Source organism: Pieris rapae, chromosome 6 (assembly GCF_905147795.1).
Source record: "Pieris rapae chromosome 6, ilPieRapa1.1, whole genome shotgun sequence".
NCBI lineage: Eukaryota > Metazoa > Arthropoda > Insecta > Lepidoptera > Pieridae > Pieris > Pieris rapae.
The window spans coordinates 4,409,237-4,423,529 of NC_059514.1; the positions used below are offsets into that span (position 1 = coordinate 4,409,237).

General features: G+C 31.7%; 1 protein-coding gene across 1 annotated transcript in view; it reads right to left on the reverse strand.

The window, feature by feature from the left end:
* Positions 1–14,293, reverse strand: part of LOC110994712 — a 78,233-nt gene that overhangs the window by 15,882 nt on the left and 48,058 nt on the right. Inside the window, exon 2 of the mRNA XM_022261518.2 lies at positions 5,745–6,070. Coding sequence (XP_022117210.2) covers positions 5,745–6,070 — 326 coding nt within the window. The remainder of the gene's footprint in view (positions 1–5,744; positions 6,071–14,293) is intronic.

Genomic DNA, 14,293 nt, shown 5'->3' on the forward strand with positions numbered 1-14,293 from the left:
TCTTTGGATGCAATTTCGATGTACTTCTCACCAAAACCTTAATGCCAATTAACCTATGCATTGCGTGGTACAAAACTCTAAATTGAAGGCAGAAACTGAATCTTTGTCACTATTTGAAGTCACAGAGTACCGATTTAAAACACTCCTTAATTGTGTTTTTATTTATTACCGCTAATCTTCTATGACGTATAGTTTTCTAATAATATATGTAAAATACAATAATAAGAATCATATATATCACAACTATAATATTAAATTAAATACCTCGTTTAATATATTTAAACACCCTATTAGAATATAATATGAAATTGAGCGGGTTTGCTTGCCAAAGCCGATTGGTCTAAAATTAGGACAGCTGATGGCGACGTGCTCGTTAGTATATACGTTTCTCATCTAAAAAAAATATTTCATTCTAATGAGAAATAAATATATACTGCGAGTATACATTTAATCTTAATGTGTTACTTTACTGTCTTATTAATACTATTACGATAATCAACAAATATCTAATACGTATTAAGAATAAAAAAAATATTGATTCATTTTTTTTGGTTGTTAAATGACGTACATCTACTACTAACTTAAACTAACTTAAATTTCTTTTCACGCCTTGCTTGCCTTGATTGTCAGCTTTTTGCGAGTTAAGCCATATTAGGAATGCCTTAGAATGCCTTAATATTTTTTGATTCCTAGGACTTTTCATCTCTACTTAAAAGTTTTCATCCCATTATTTTTCATGTTTAAAATATTTTTTCGGAAAGGCACGAAAACCTCTTCATTATCCAGCGCGCACCGCTTTCTGCATTAATTCTTGTTCTTTTTATGTTTCTATCTTTTTGCCGTCTCGGGTGATTGCTTCGGTACAAGTGGGCATCTACAATGGACTGGGATTTTCTTTTTAAGGTGTCTTAGGGGTGATATTTAAATGAAGGCTTTGGGGTTTATGTGATGAGGTGCTTGAGACATTGCAATTGTCAATTCTTGATGGAAATGGATTTTTGGGAATTTCTGCTTTCTTTCTTTTTAATAATAATAATAATTTATTTCAAGTTTGTTTCACAGGAAACTTAACTAATTTTTTAAAGTAGGCCAGTTTACTATGAGCCTTCATTATGTCATATCTCAGTTTAAACTATAAAGGTATTATTTTAAATCTAAATTAACCTTATGAATTATGAAATTAATATTGGTTTTTACATGAATTTAAAGTTTCATATCACGTAACAGTCACACTGTCAAGCAAAAGAAGTGTCATCACCATCAAGGTGCTAGATGCCATCAGGCCTTGACCTGGACGAGCAACTTCCAGCCGCTCATTTTCTGTGGTTCTCACTTCCAGTTCATAGTTCCCATGGCTTGGAGGTCCTGCTTAACTTAGGCCTTCGGCGGTTTCGCCAGCCTCCAAGTTGCCATCCATAAGTCTCGGTGGCTGGAAATCTGGACAACATTTCCAGCCCATTGCAGCCTCTTAATCTGTTTTGAGGATGTCTGGTTCGCCATAAGGTGGTTCAGCTCTTGAGTATACCTAATAAATTGAACGTGTACACCTTTTATAGAAATTATTATATAATTGTGATGACATGTATAACAGTAATTAGTTATTACTTTTCACAATTACTACACTTTATTTATTACTGAATAAATAAATTATATCGTTGCTATATTTGCGGGTATTCTAAACGGTTATTCTTATATCATACTCAAATTTTATAAGTACCTGCGTATATGAAAAAATCTGAAACCTTATTATTGAAATAAACCTACCGTAAAAATTGTTAAGGACACTCTCAATATTAAACGCGCAGAAAATCTTGAGTGCGGCGTTGGATTACTTTTCAGTATTTTGTCATCCGTCAAAATGTATTTTCCTCTATTTTTCCTTTTCAAGGATCAGTGGAGAGGTTTTTTGTTAAGAGTGTCCGCACCCCACCCTATTTCTTATTTGACGTTAATATTCATAAGTAAATTGGTGGGATGATCCGTTATGGAGACGGCTTTTAATGTGAATTACTTTCGCAAAATACGCATTGAAAATTTAGGGAAATTATTCCCGGATATTTACTGTCATGTTTTGAAAATGGAATATAATATGAATTCACTGTGACGAGTTCTTTTACAATGGATTTTATTTTGTACTATGTTAATTTTTAATAATAATAATAATTAATTTAATTGTTAGACCGAAATCCATTTAAATCATCCTATTATAAGCAGTAATAGTTACATACGGCAAGAATAATCTGTAAATTTCGACAATATAAGTAACCCATACCAAAATCTGTGCATTTATGCTAAGTCCCATGTGCAGCAGTGTACGAGAATCATGAGTCGATCCTGAGCTAAAGTAAACTGTCATCAAATATAATAATTAAAATATAAGTAAAAATGACATTCATTTGTCAGCATTATTTATTGCTTGGAAACATTATGCCGCCAGAAACCATCTACCTTTAGTTATGTATGTGTGTTTATAGTGTTACTTGTATGAAACATATTACAATCCAAATGATGTGTATATAATTACTAGAGTTTTTTTCGGTATTACGCATTATCATTTTAACGAAAGGAATACAAAAAATATCTACTCATTCGTAACAAAATGACAAAGTTCATCTCCGGGTTCTACACTCACAATGAAACGTAAACACGACATAATTATTGCATCATAGGCCCTATATTTAGCTCTCTTGGCGGGAGATGTTATTAATTGTGAAATAAACTGTAAAACGCAGTTGGCCAATTGCGAAACCCGTTATGAGAATATTTTGTTTAAGCAAATAGAAGTTCAATTTTAGAATAGGCATTTCGTTTATTGGGTTACACCGTCCTTGATTCTTACACTAAGAACTACAGACACCTAATTTCTTTTATTTTCGGATAGATTATATATAAGCTTTGTACTTGATTCGATTTTTGGATAGATTGGCCTAAGCAGTGTTGGCCTAGCTTCAGCGACTCTCATACCTGAGGTCGTAGGTTGGAATCCAGCTGTGCCTATGGACTTGCTTTCTATGTAGAAATTTTCGAACAGTGAAGGAAAACATCGTGAGGAAACCAGCTTGTCTTAGACCCTAAAAGTCGGCGTGATAGGAGGCTGATCACCTACTTGCCTATTACATAGACAGAGAAATTATCATGAAATATATACAAAAATCTCTCTCTTTAAAGCATTTCTAGTACAATACGTAATAGTACCTACATTGAATTAGTATGAAGACAAATAACCTGAAAAAAACACCTTAAATTTACACCGGGCGTTATATTTTATTATCCTTACGGAAATGACTCATTCTCCTCTAAGCGCGTACAATGAAATTTCCAATAAGGCGTAAATCCATCTTCATTGCTGCCAATGTTTTGTGGCGCAATTAATTCCCTACTAAATACTAAAATAGGTTTATTTCTAACGTAAAATAACGGTCACCCCTCGAAGTCATGGCTGTATATTTTTATATCAGAAATAACTTCACAAAACTAAGCTATTTTATTCTTTAATATCGACTATTCGCTTTCAAAACGAGTACATGGAAAGTCTTTAAGAAATACTTGTTTATCTTAGATAAAGTTGAGCGTTTGAATAGAGAGTTATTCTTAAAAAACTACTAACGAAATTAAAAAAAAATATAACAGAATATCATTTCTTATATTCTTATAAACAGTTACTATAAATTGAGGGATTCATTTTTACAATATAACTGACTTTGACTGGATTTAGTATTCAGATGAATTTTGTGTAAAAAAAACTTGGCGATTAAAGAGTGGCGGAGACTTTATTACCAGTTCTTCTCTTCCGTTCTACGCCCTTGATTTGAGAACTGGCAGTAAATGTAAAATTAGATTCATTTAATATGTATTTCTTTTTTTTTTGACGTTCATAAGTGTACATTACGTTACCTATATGAATAAATTAATTTTTACTTTGACTTTGAATAGAACAAGCTAATTTTCAACAGAGACAAAAGGTATTTAGTACGATAAGAATCACTGTACAATATATTCTTAAGTATTAACTGACACAGTTTTAATGTTAGCGTGATCAAAAGTAAACACAGCGTTGGCTGTATGCCAAAATGCGTACGCGCATCTAAGTGTGAATAAATTTTCATATTATGTAGAGTTATGGTCTGCATACAAACTGATAATTAACACTTCCTTGTCTGTAGCAAAAAGTTATTATTTTTTTACTAAGGGCTTCAGTTTTTGGGTAGATGGCCCCATAATGGCGCATAGGTAAGATGTAATGATAGATGTGTCTCACTTTTACTGATAATGTTCACTACAAAAATATATATACTTCCTATCAATTGTAAACCATAGTTGTATATTTGCTTTTACCCAATATTAGATATCTATTTTACTTTAGCCTAAAGCTATAAAAGTGTGCCTAAAAACAAAAATAAAATGGCTCATGGATAATCGCATCTTATAAAGAAAACACTCGTAGTAAAGTTTATTTGAACGTAAAAATCTGTATTAGAAAAGATTTAATTTCCCCTCCAGTCAGCACTTTATTTTATTGTAAACATTATTCAATATAATTGAACCCCTCGAGAATACAACATATTTACGATTGACTGTATATTTTTAACATCTATTAAAGCTATATCAAATAACTAGAAGAAGACAAAAGTCCAAAAAAATCAGAAAGATTAAACTAAAGAAATCATATTCATCTGATTTATTCGATGTATATTAGTTGGGTTCTTATTCCTATTAAGTGACATTAAAAAAAGGGGTACTGTAACTAGGCAATGTAGTGACAACTGTACGATTGCCTTATTTTTTTTACAGGCGTTTATTTTTTCTATACAAATTATTCAAAGGTCGTCATTCTTATGAATTGTGTGAAATTACACTAATTCCTTCCTTTAATCTTATTTTACATGTATTCTATGAGCTAATTGTATATGTTAGAGTTTAGAGTTTCGTGTACTTATCTATAACTTATAGGAATCTCCAATTGATAATATAATGAATAACTTTATTATTAAATTAGTAAACTCTTACAGCGAAACATTCACTGTTGGATAATTTGGCTAATATTCTTAGCAAACTCTTTCCATACATGATAGCCTAGTAAACAATAACGTACTAATACAAGGAAAAGTAAAAGTTTCTCGTTCTACACTTGTTAATTACGATGTAGGCCATACAATTTAAGGTTTGTTTAACTGTATCATTTGCGTTTTTAAATTGTACATGTTAGCACTTATATCTGTATAGAGGTTCATCGACACTATGATTCATTTGTAGGGAACAAAGGCACAGACAGTTTTCAGAAAATAATAATTTTTAATTTCAAATGAATTTGCACGCTGTGGTAAACTAAATGAGTTTATGGGTTCAAGGTAACATCACTGTTATGTTACTACTACATTAATCACTTAAAGGTTTTGTTTTCAATTATGATGAGATGATAAATGTAAGCATATTTTTATATTATATTATTCGGGAACTACACATAATTCCTTTATTTTTTATAGTTCAGGATCGGTTCTCAAACCAAATGGGCGCGGTAGTTTTTTTTATAAACTAGCAGTACGCATCAAACGTCGTACGTAGGCTTTTGAGAGGGAATCTATGTGAATATAGTCAAATTATTAATATAGTCAATTAATAATTTTTCGTTATTAGTTCTATTCCAGATACAATAATTATTCTGTGACGAAATATTTTGTGCGTCGCCAGTTTAGATTCAAAGCTCATTTAGCGTTACTTTGGGCGTTTAGTTTTAAGTATCTTACCTCATCCGTATCACCAACGCCATCAGCCACATCTGTTCCTCCCTTATCCCTCCAATGCTTCTCGCTAGTCACCGAGAAATTAAACGAGGACTCCCTTCGAGGACTAAGCAAGACCCCTGCTGGAGTTCTTGGACTCCCATATCTGAAGATTTCCAGGTTGGTGGTTGAAAAGCGATCATTTCCATTATCTGTTCGTGGGCTCACGAATACGTCGTCGTCAAGGTCCATGTCCAGGGGAAGTGTTAGGGGGGGAGACGAGGCTGATAAGCGGCTCGGGGGCGGGGCTGCTGATGGTCGTACGATGTCTGACTCGGAGTACGGCCGATCTGTGAACATGATATTATTTATAGGTTTGAGTGCCATTGTTAAAGAACATACCACAATTGAACGACACAAATTCCTTGCCTGCATGTTGTTATGTTACTGCGTATGTTATACGAATTTTCTGAATCTTAAAATTAAAATTTTAGCAATAGGTTTTGCCAATACGGATCGACAAGGTGCGTTTTATTGACGTTTAGTTTCCGTATATACCAATATCACCAAGGAAAACATGACCAGGATTATAGCAATCAAAAAGACATTAATAAAATGCGTACAGGTATCGAATTGGCTGTGACAGAACAAAGGGGGAGCAATTTGTTATCAATGAGATCGATGATACAAGTACCAGGGCGCAAGGAGGCCCAAGGAGTTTCAATATTTTAATAAAATCTTCGTTGGCCGGCGAAACCCGTTTTGTCAAGGCGCACGTGCAGCGACTGGCCACTGTGTGACTGAGACAGTATAGTACCATCCCGCTCTAAGTGCAACGTTCGTAATATTATAGTGGATGAGGTTGGATGTATAACCGCAATGCTTCTAATATCTTGTAATTCTGACGTAAGGTGTCCGGTTAACTGACTATTGTTTTCAATGCTGGTTGGATACAGCCTAAAGGGTCAGATTATCAAGATTGCTGTGGAATTATTCAATTTTTAACCATACGGATAACCACGAATGGTACACATATATGTATAAAAATCTAAATTCGTAATTGCTTATTTCGATAAACATTGCGTAACTTATAGATATTGTAACTCCCTTTTATAAGGACCCTGAAGAAGTCCATACTAATCTTTGGAATATTTTTTACTGTAGTAAAACTGGTGGACTAGGGGCTTCATATCACACTGAGAATTATTAAATATTATTGCAATGTAAATAATTTATTTTCCCACTACATATCGTGTTCGTTATTTATTATAGACTTGGTTCAAACTTGGTCTTTTTGTGGCCGAAACAGTCATACATATTATTAAATCGATAGGCTTTTAGGCTATCAAGTGTAACGTAAGATATAATTTTACACATATTACCCACAAAGACAATGTGATTTTTTACACATAATTGAAATTGCTTCTAAAATGCGAGGGGGTAGGGGAATTGCAGTAAATCTGCTTATGTTCTAATCAATCGTCGTAATTTTAAAACATAGTAACGTACCTATTCTAGAATAAACGGTTTTTCAACTTCATGCATAATTTTTAGAGCCTCTAATTAAAAATCTGGGAAAACAAAAGTAATTATTTTGAAAGTTCAACGTAAATCTAGGTAAAATAAAGGTGACCATTAAACACAGTATATCGTTAAAACCGTTAACGATCAATAAATCAAAGATTGATAGATCTTGTATCACTCGGCTGATACAATGAAATGGCTACTTAACCTACTTTAAAGAAATTCAATACGTTAAGATTAAACAATTACATATAAATTAGAAAAAAAATTGCTACATAAAGGACTATTTACGAAGTTCGTTCTTTTCATTTTCCGTTAAATTTAATCTATCAAAATTCTCATGGAACAAGTTTCTTCACAGCCAACTGACCATTGTCCAAAACAGTGATTTGTCAATTGTTTAATCTCATAAGTTCTATCTCAAAGCACAGCAATGACTTAACATGATTTCTTGATTAATTGGACATTTTTACCAAACACGTATTTTTGAATAATCTTTAGAACCAGAATCTTGTTTGAATTTTTGCTTACTCAGTTGTAATTGAACACAAAACCGGTTTATCATACCTTCTAGCATTAATAGATTAATACGATTTAATTTTAAATATAATAAGACCGCAATATCGTTATACATTCCATTTATTTTCGCTATATAGAGTTAAAACTATTTCCAATATGCAATGGTCTAGTACATCATTTCTCCAGCGTGGGTCGAGTTTGATTTAAAAGGAGGTCGCAGTCTTGAAAAATCATAAATACAAACTGCATATGAGTATAAAAGATTCGTTAAAATTGCGCGCTATTTACATAATATTATAATTTTACGATGACGGGGTCGCTAGACTGTATTACTAAACTTTTTCACTATTTCGTGGGTCGCGACATAATGGTTGAGAAACGATGGTCTATCTATTCTATAGTGACCCTTGTTTTAAAACGCTCGCTTAAATCAGTTAGTTCTATCAAGTACAGTTAGACAGTTAGCGATTAAGTACTTAACAACAATTATGTTGATGTTGCTGAGACGAGATTAGCTTTATAAATAGCGTTGGTCGGACATAGTAAAATAATATATAACATTAGCTTAAATGTACTTTTGGGTTACAAATAAATTTCACCGCATCCTTTTTTATACGTAATGTTAAATATTGTCAAATTATTTTACATCCTTATCTAGTTTTAGTTAGTAATGGTTAGTAACTAAACAAAAATACTTCTTTAAGGTATGGACAGTATTATTTTCAGGTATACGTGTTTGTGTTCGTCTTATACCATAGGTGCTATGCCTAACACGATGCAAAGATGATGGCACCCTTTTCTAAATGATGCCATTAAAACAGTCAGTTCGGGTCTCGGCAAATATACCTGAGGCCATGCAGAACCTCGGGAAGACTAATATTAACCTAAATGTGTTGTTGTAATGAATACGGCATTTGTGTAACACTATGTATTACAAAATGCCTTGAATAGAGTTTTAATGTGAAAATCATAAGTGTCAAAAATCATTTATTCACATAACATGTTATACGCTTATGATCGTAAAAAAAAAGAAATATACATTAAAGGCTACTAATTTAATATTTACTGCTAGTTCTTAAATTAAGGGCGTAGAACGGAAGAGAAGAACTGGCAGTCAACTTTACGCCACTCTTTTAAATCGCCAAGTTTTTTGTTTGTTCGGTTTAATCGCCAAGTTTTTTGTAATGAATCTGTTAACAACAAAAATAATTGTCAAATCATTTAAATAATTCTACTAATATTTTATTTGTCCTTTGCAGCAGTTTATAAAACATCACCACATTTGCCTTGGTAATTGGTTTCGTCCACAGTCATTTATTTAACTTCAAAATTTTGACAGATATAAACAGTCATAAGTTACATTTTAACACTTGGTTTGTCTGAGACTGCATCATTATTCATGCTAGCAACTACAATTAATAAGTTTTAGCTTTGACGACCATTTGCATACAATGTGTGACGCGACCATATTGTTAAATGAACAGAATCTGTTATTATTTTGTTCGGCTGCTGATTTGAGATGTTTTGTTATCGACAACCTTTTCAACAGTAGTTAATTTTGATGCTTTCGACTTGTCAATAGTCAATAAGTATGACAATGAATTTAATTTTGTTTTTAATGGTTCTATTACATTGTATGGTAAAATAAGTAGTTATTTATTTTAGTAATAAGTTTTCTGTCCTTCATCCATCTACCGAACCTTATCAGGGCTAAATGTGATATCAAACACGTTTATTTTCCTTCAATAATTATGACAATACTAACAAACTCAAAATAAAGAAGGTTCTTACTAACATCCCTAGCTACTTATTTGTTACCTAGCCTTTTGTCAATACATTAGGTTCAAATTCGAGACAATGAATCATTGGAAACAGACCGACCAGTTTCTTATCTTTAACGTGGCTACCGTGCTACGCCGATCCTCATTCTCATGGTAATCATTTGGAAACCATTTAGTGACACGTGACATAATACGACATTTCTTTGTTAGATTTTAGGGGTTTTGTTGTTGTTTCTCTATGCCTTTAATACCTACTGAATTTTCAAGAATAATAAAAGTTGTAGAGTTTGAAAGAAAACACTTTTGTAACGGATTGAAGTTATGTGTTATTGTAAACTTATAATTATTTAAACATAATTTTAAATTTATTCGACGTTTCGCGTGCTTTACAGCTTTAACATTATGTTTAAATAATTATAAGTTTACTATAATACATAACTTCAATCCGTTAAAAAAAGTGTTCTCTTTAAATGTGTAAAAGTTATGTTAATAAAAGACAATACTAGTTGTAGACTTATAATCAGACGTAAATCTATACTAATATTATAAAGAGGAAAGGTTTGATTTTTTGTTTGTTTGTTTGTTTGTATGAATTGAATAGGCTCCGAAACTACTTGGCAGATTTGAAAAATTATTTCACTGTTGGAAAGCTACATCATTCCTGAGTGACATAGGCTATATTTCATTTTCAAAAAAAATAGGCATCCTTACTAAAATTACGATAACATTAACATTTGTTTATTATTTGATACAATTCTAACAGATGGCGCTGAGTTAAAGGTAGTTTAGTTTAGGTCCGTGTCGTGGTACCAACGTTTCACATAAGTTCTCCTATGGTTTCCCTTGATTAATTTACTACTATGTAATATAACAAAAACCTTAGCCACAGCAACGCTTGGCCGAGTCTGCTAGTATTACATATATCGTAAATACTACTAAAAATAGCATTTCCTTCAAGTCACATACAATAGGATACAAAATTCTGTCCTTGAAAGTTCTATGTAATTGTTAATTGTTAAGAGCTAAACTCTAAAGCATGATTTGTAATTATTAAAAATAACCGATTCCATTATTCATGTTATACATTCATAACAAAAACTATTGCATATTATTATATTATATCATTTTTGTAATATTTGTATTGTTATGTACGTAAAAGAAAGTCATGGTTTCAATTAATTTAAATACACTTCATCAATAATTAACTGTTGTCTGCATAGTGTTATTATTATCTGGTGCGAGTAAAAATTGCAATTGTGTGAACATAAAACACAAATGTATCCAGATCTTTATCTCGTTGAAGTCTCCAAATCATTCTCAACCCGTATGTTATTTTTGCGGGCAACCACATTTTTGGCACTCAAAATTCATGTTCACATATTTTGGCCCGTATTGGAACGTCAATTCCAGAAGCTGTGGCCGCTAACCTCAAATTTATGACCTTTTTATCCCGACTTAAGTGACTGTTTTTAGGTAAGTTATTATTTACAAGAATACATTATGGTCTGTTCATTTGCTTGGCTTAAGTTTTCTTTTGATTTTATTTTAGTAAGGTAGCGATAGGTTTAATGGCCATTAACATATTTGGTACATTCTTAAAGATTTCGATCACAGTTTATCAGTTTTAAAGATCATGTTAGACCATTAAACTTAATATCGCCTTATTATACCGTGATCTCGCTTTGACACAACGGCTCGTTTTTATGACCGTTGTAAAATAAAACCAAAATCAAGCTATGATTTGTGGCGTGCGTTTGCGCAGGCGTATGCTACTGTTCGATAAAAAGTTATAGATTGGTTCCACTATTTTTTAAGCATTTTTAGGCGTTAAGACAAATTTTATGTCGAATTTGTTTACTTATAGGATAATGTTAGCGAGGTAGTGATAGTCTTATGGATGGTGTCAGTTTGTATTGATATTTAAAAAATAAACATAAGTTCCTAAAATATCAAAAAGGTATTTTTGTTTCTAATGCTATAAATACCTACACATGGGGCCGTATCAAGTATTACTTAAGCAGATTTACTGCAATTTATTCAAGTAAGTAAATTTAAAAAATAATAGTACATAAACGTATTAGGTTTGTATAGGAATCCTCGGAAATGAATTTTGTAATTTATGTTGACGTAATCACTAAATAAGCAAATCAAAGAAATAGTGCTTACTTAGTACTTGAATGACCCCCTTGGTTAATACTACAAACAATTGATTTTGAAATGAAAATTGATCATTAAGAAGAATTGATCATGAAGATAAGCTATCTTAAATAAAATCAAGTGAATATATTTTTTTAAACAAGAATTCAAAAATATGTATCGGCTATTTATATCGACAATGCACAATATCACAGAGCATCACTCGAGGTTAGTGACCTAAAATAAGAATGAGATGATATTTTATTTTCAAGATGTAGGTACTATCTTGGCATAAATTAAAGGGTTTATATTTTCTCTCTTTCTCGTACCACGTGTTTCGGACTTGGCGAAGTCGTACAGTCTGCAAAATATGACATTTTAAGTATCTTTTAATTTAATAGATATTGTATCTATATCTATTTAAAAGTTTAATAAAATCATTGTTATACTTTTTATAATTTGTTTGGAAAATATTAAATTAGAAGTGCGATACTTATAAGATTTTGAAAACGTTGTCATAAAAACCTTATAACGAATGCGAATAAATTTATTTTATGAAAACATTTACATCAAAGGTTGAGTGAACCTCATACAAAAAAAAACATTTTAATATACCTTCCTATATTATAACATGGTTTCATTTTAACATACAGAAATTATCTTTAGTAGAGCCATTTATTATGCAATTAATTACAAACTGAAGCGATAAGCAAGTAAACAGTGTGGACATGCATAAAATTATTTTACACACAGATAAGTATCTTAACAGCATTAATGAAACCTTCATGACGATAAATGACATAATTTATAGACTGGATAGAGATATTGTCGTTTATTGGTACTTGAAGTATTCTGGTGCACGTGATAATAGTATCCGTAAAATTACAAAAGTCTTCTTAGTTCTTGTCAGTGTGCCTCGTACGAAGTCGAATTACCTGCGTAATTCGCCAATGTTTCGGGTTTTATCGAACTATGACAACCATTGTCAGGACATTGATCTTTTCCACCACAAAAAGAGAGATTTCAAGAATTACTTGGAGAAGCGGGAAGACTCTGATTTTTTTAAGTAGTAGTTTTAAATTCTTAGTATTATTTGTTGCTTTTAAATGTCAAATTTCAGTTTTTTAATGTTATTCTTTTGTTTTTTTTAAATGTATCTTTGTCTTTTAATGCGCTTGCTTGTTTTCAATTTTTTAAACATAATTTGTTAATCTATGTAATCTGTTTTGGCTTTCTATATTGTATTAGTATTTTATATAATAATATGTATTAAGTAAGCTGTTAGATTACTTATAATTAAATAAATAAATAAAATAAGATACAAATTATATCGTTTTTATCTCTTCTTGTTCTTTAAGAAACGGGGGAACATGATCATTCTTAATGCTAAAGGGCTCGGGAATTCGTTGCCTATAACAATTGATACGCTTTTTCTTGAAGGATCCTTAGTCAAGTATGTTAGGAAATAGTTCTAGGGCAGCTGGTTCCACATAGTGGTGGTGCAAGAACTGCCTTTTAAATGTTCAGCTACTTGGGAACATCGATGTGATACGAGTGGAATTCGTATACTGCTTCGACTTCGAAAGTAAAGTATGTATACGATATCGATATGTTTGTAGTTATATTCATATAAGCTAATTCTTAAACTAAAATTTAATCTTTGACTGATATCAAATCAAATCAAATCAACATTTATTTATTCAGTTTAGATGCGACTTAAGGCATGCTTATGAATGTCAAAAACGTTTACAAAATTCGCGAAAGAGCAAAACTACGCCATCCGTTCGCAAGACTACCAGGAGGTCTTGTTCTGAGAAGAACGGGCAAGAAATATATAGATATGACAAGGGATGTTAGATTACTGTTCTACAATGCCTCTACATTACAGTGTGTGTTCAAATTTTACATTGCGAATATATCATAGCTAGTATAAATACCAGTACTACTTGAATTACTTTGAATTGTGATTCTAACGTCAAATACAGTATCTTTGCACTCAGTACACAATATCACGATTATTACCGTTCGGTTACGTCTAAACTGGTTGGCTACTGGTTTTACGCGTCGTACTTGTGTGGGTGTAATCACAGGTTTCACTTTGTACTGGGATTGTAATTTTTTAAAACTGCTCCTTAACAGCCTTCGCCGGTTAAGTAGGTAATTTATTTTAAAGACAATAATTAAAATATCTAATAATCTATTTATTGCATAACTTACAATCTCCAAGTGAGAAATGAGGAAATATGTTGATTATAAATTTAAATATTCTTTAGCTAAACAGTGTCTGAATTACTCCACCGAATGTCCAATACAATAAGACTAACCGAATTCTTAAATAAACTCTAAATACTGGTTCTATATCAAAAATCTAACAACGTTAAACCTGGCAAAGTATTTATAGACAGTAAACACATTATTAAATATATTAATAAATAAAGATTTATATCAGACTGAGAAATAATCGGGGTAATGCGTTAGGGTGACATAAGCGCGTCTAATCCGTATATAATAAGACCTCATTATTTTAATATTATACCTAATACTCTGGACTGGATATCGATACAACTTTTGTGTGTTGTATTATGAAATAATTCGAATGTTTTAAATCGGTTT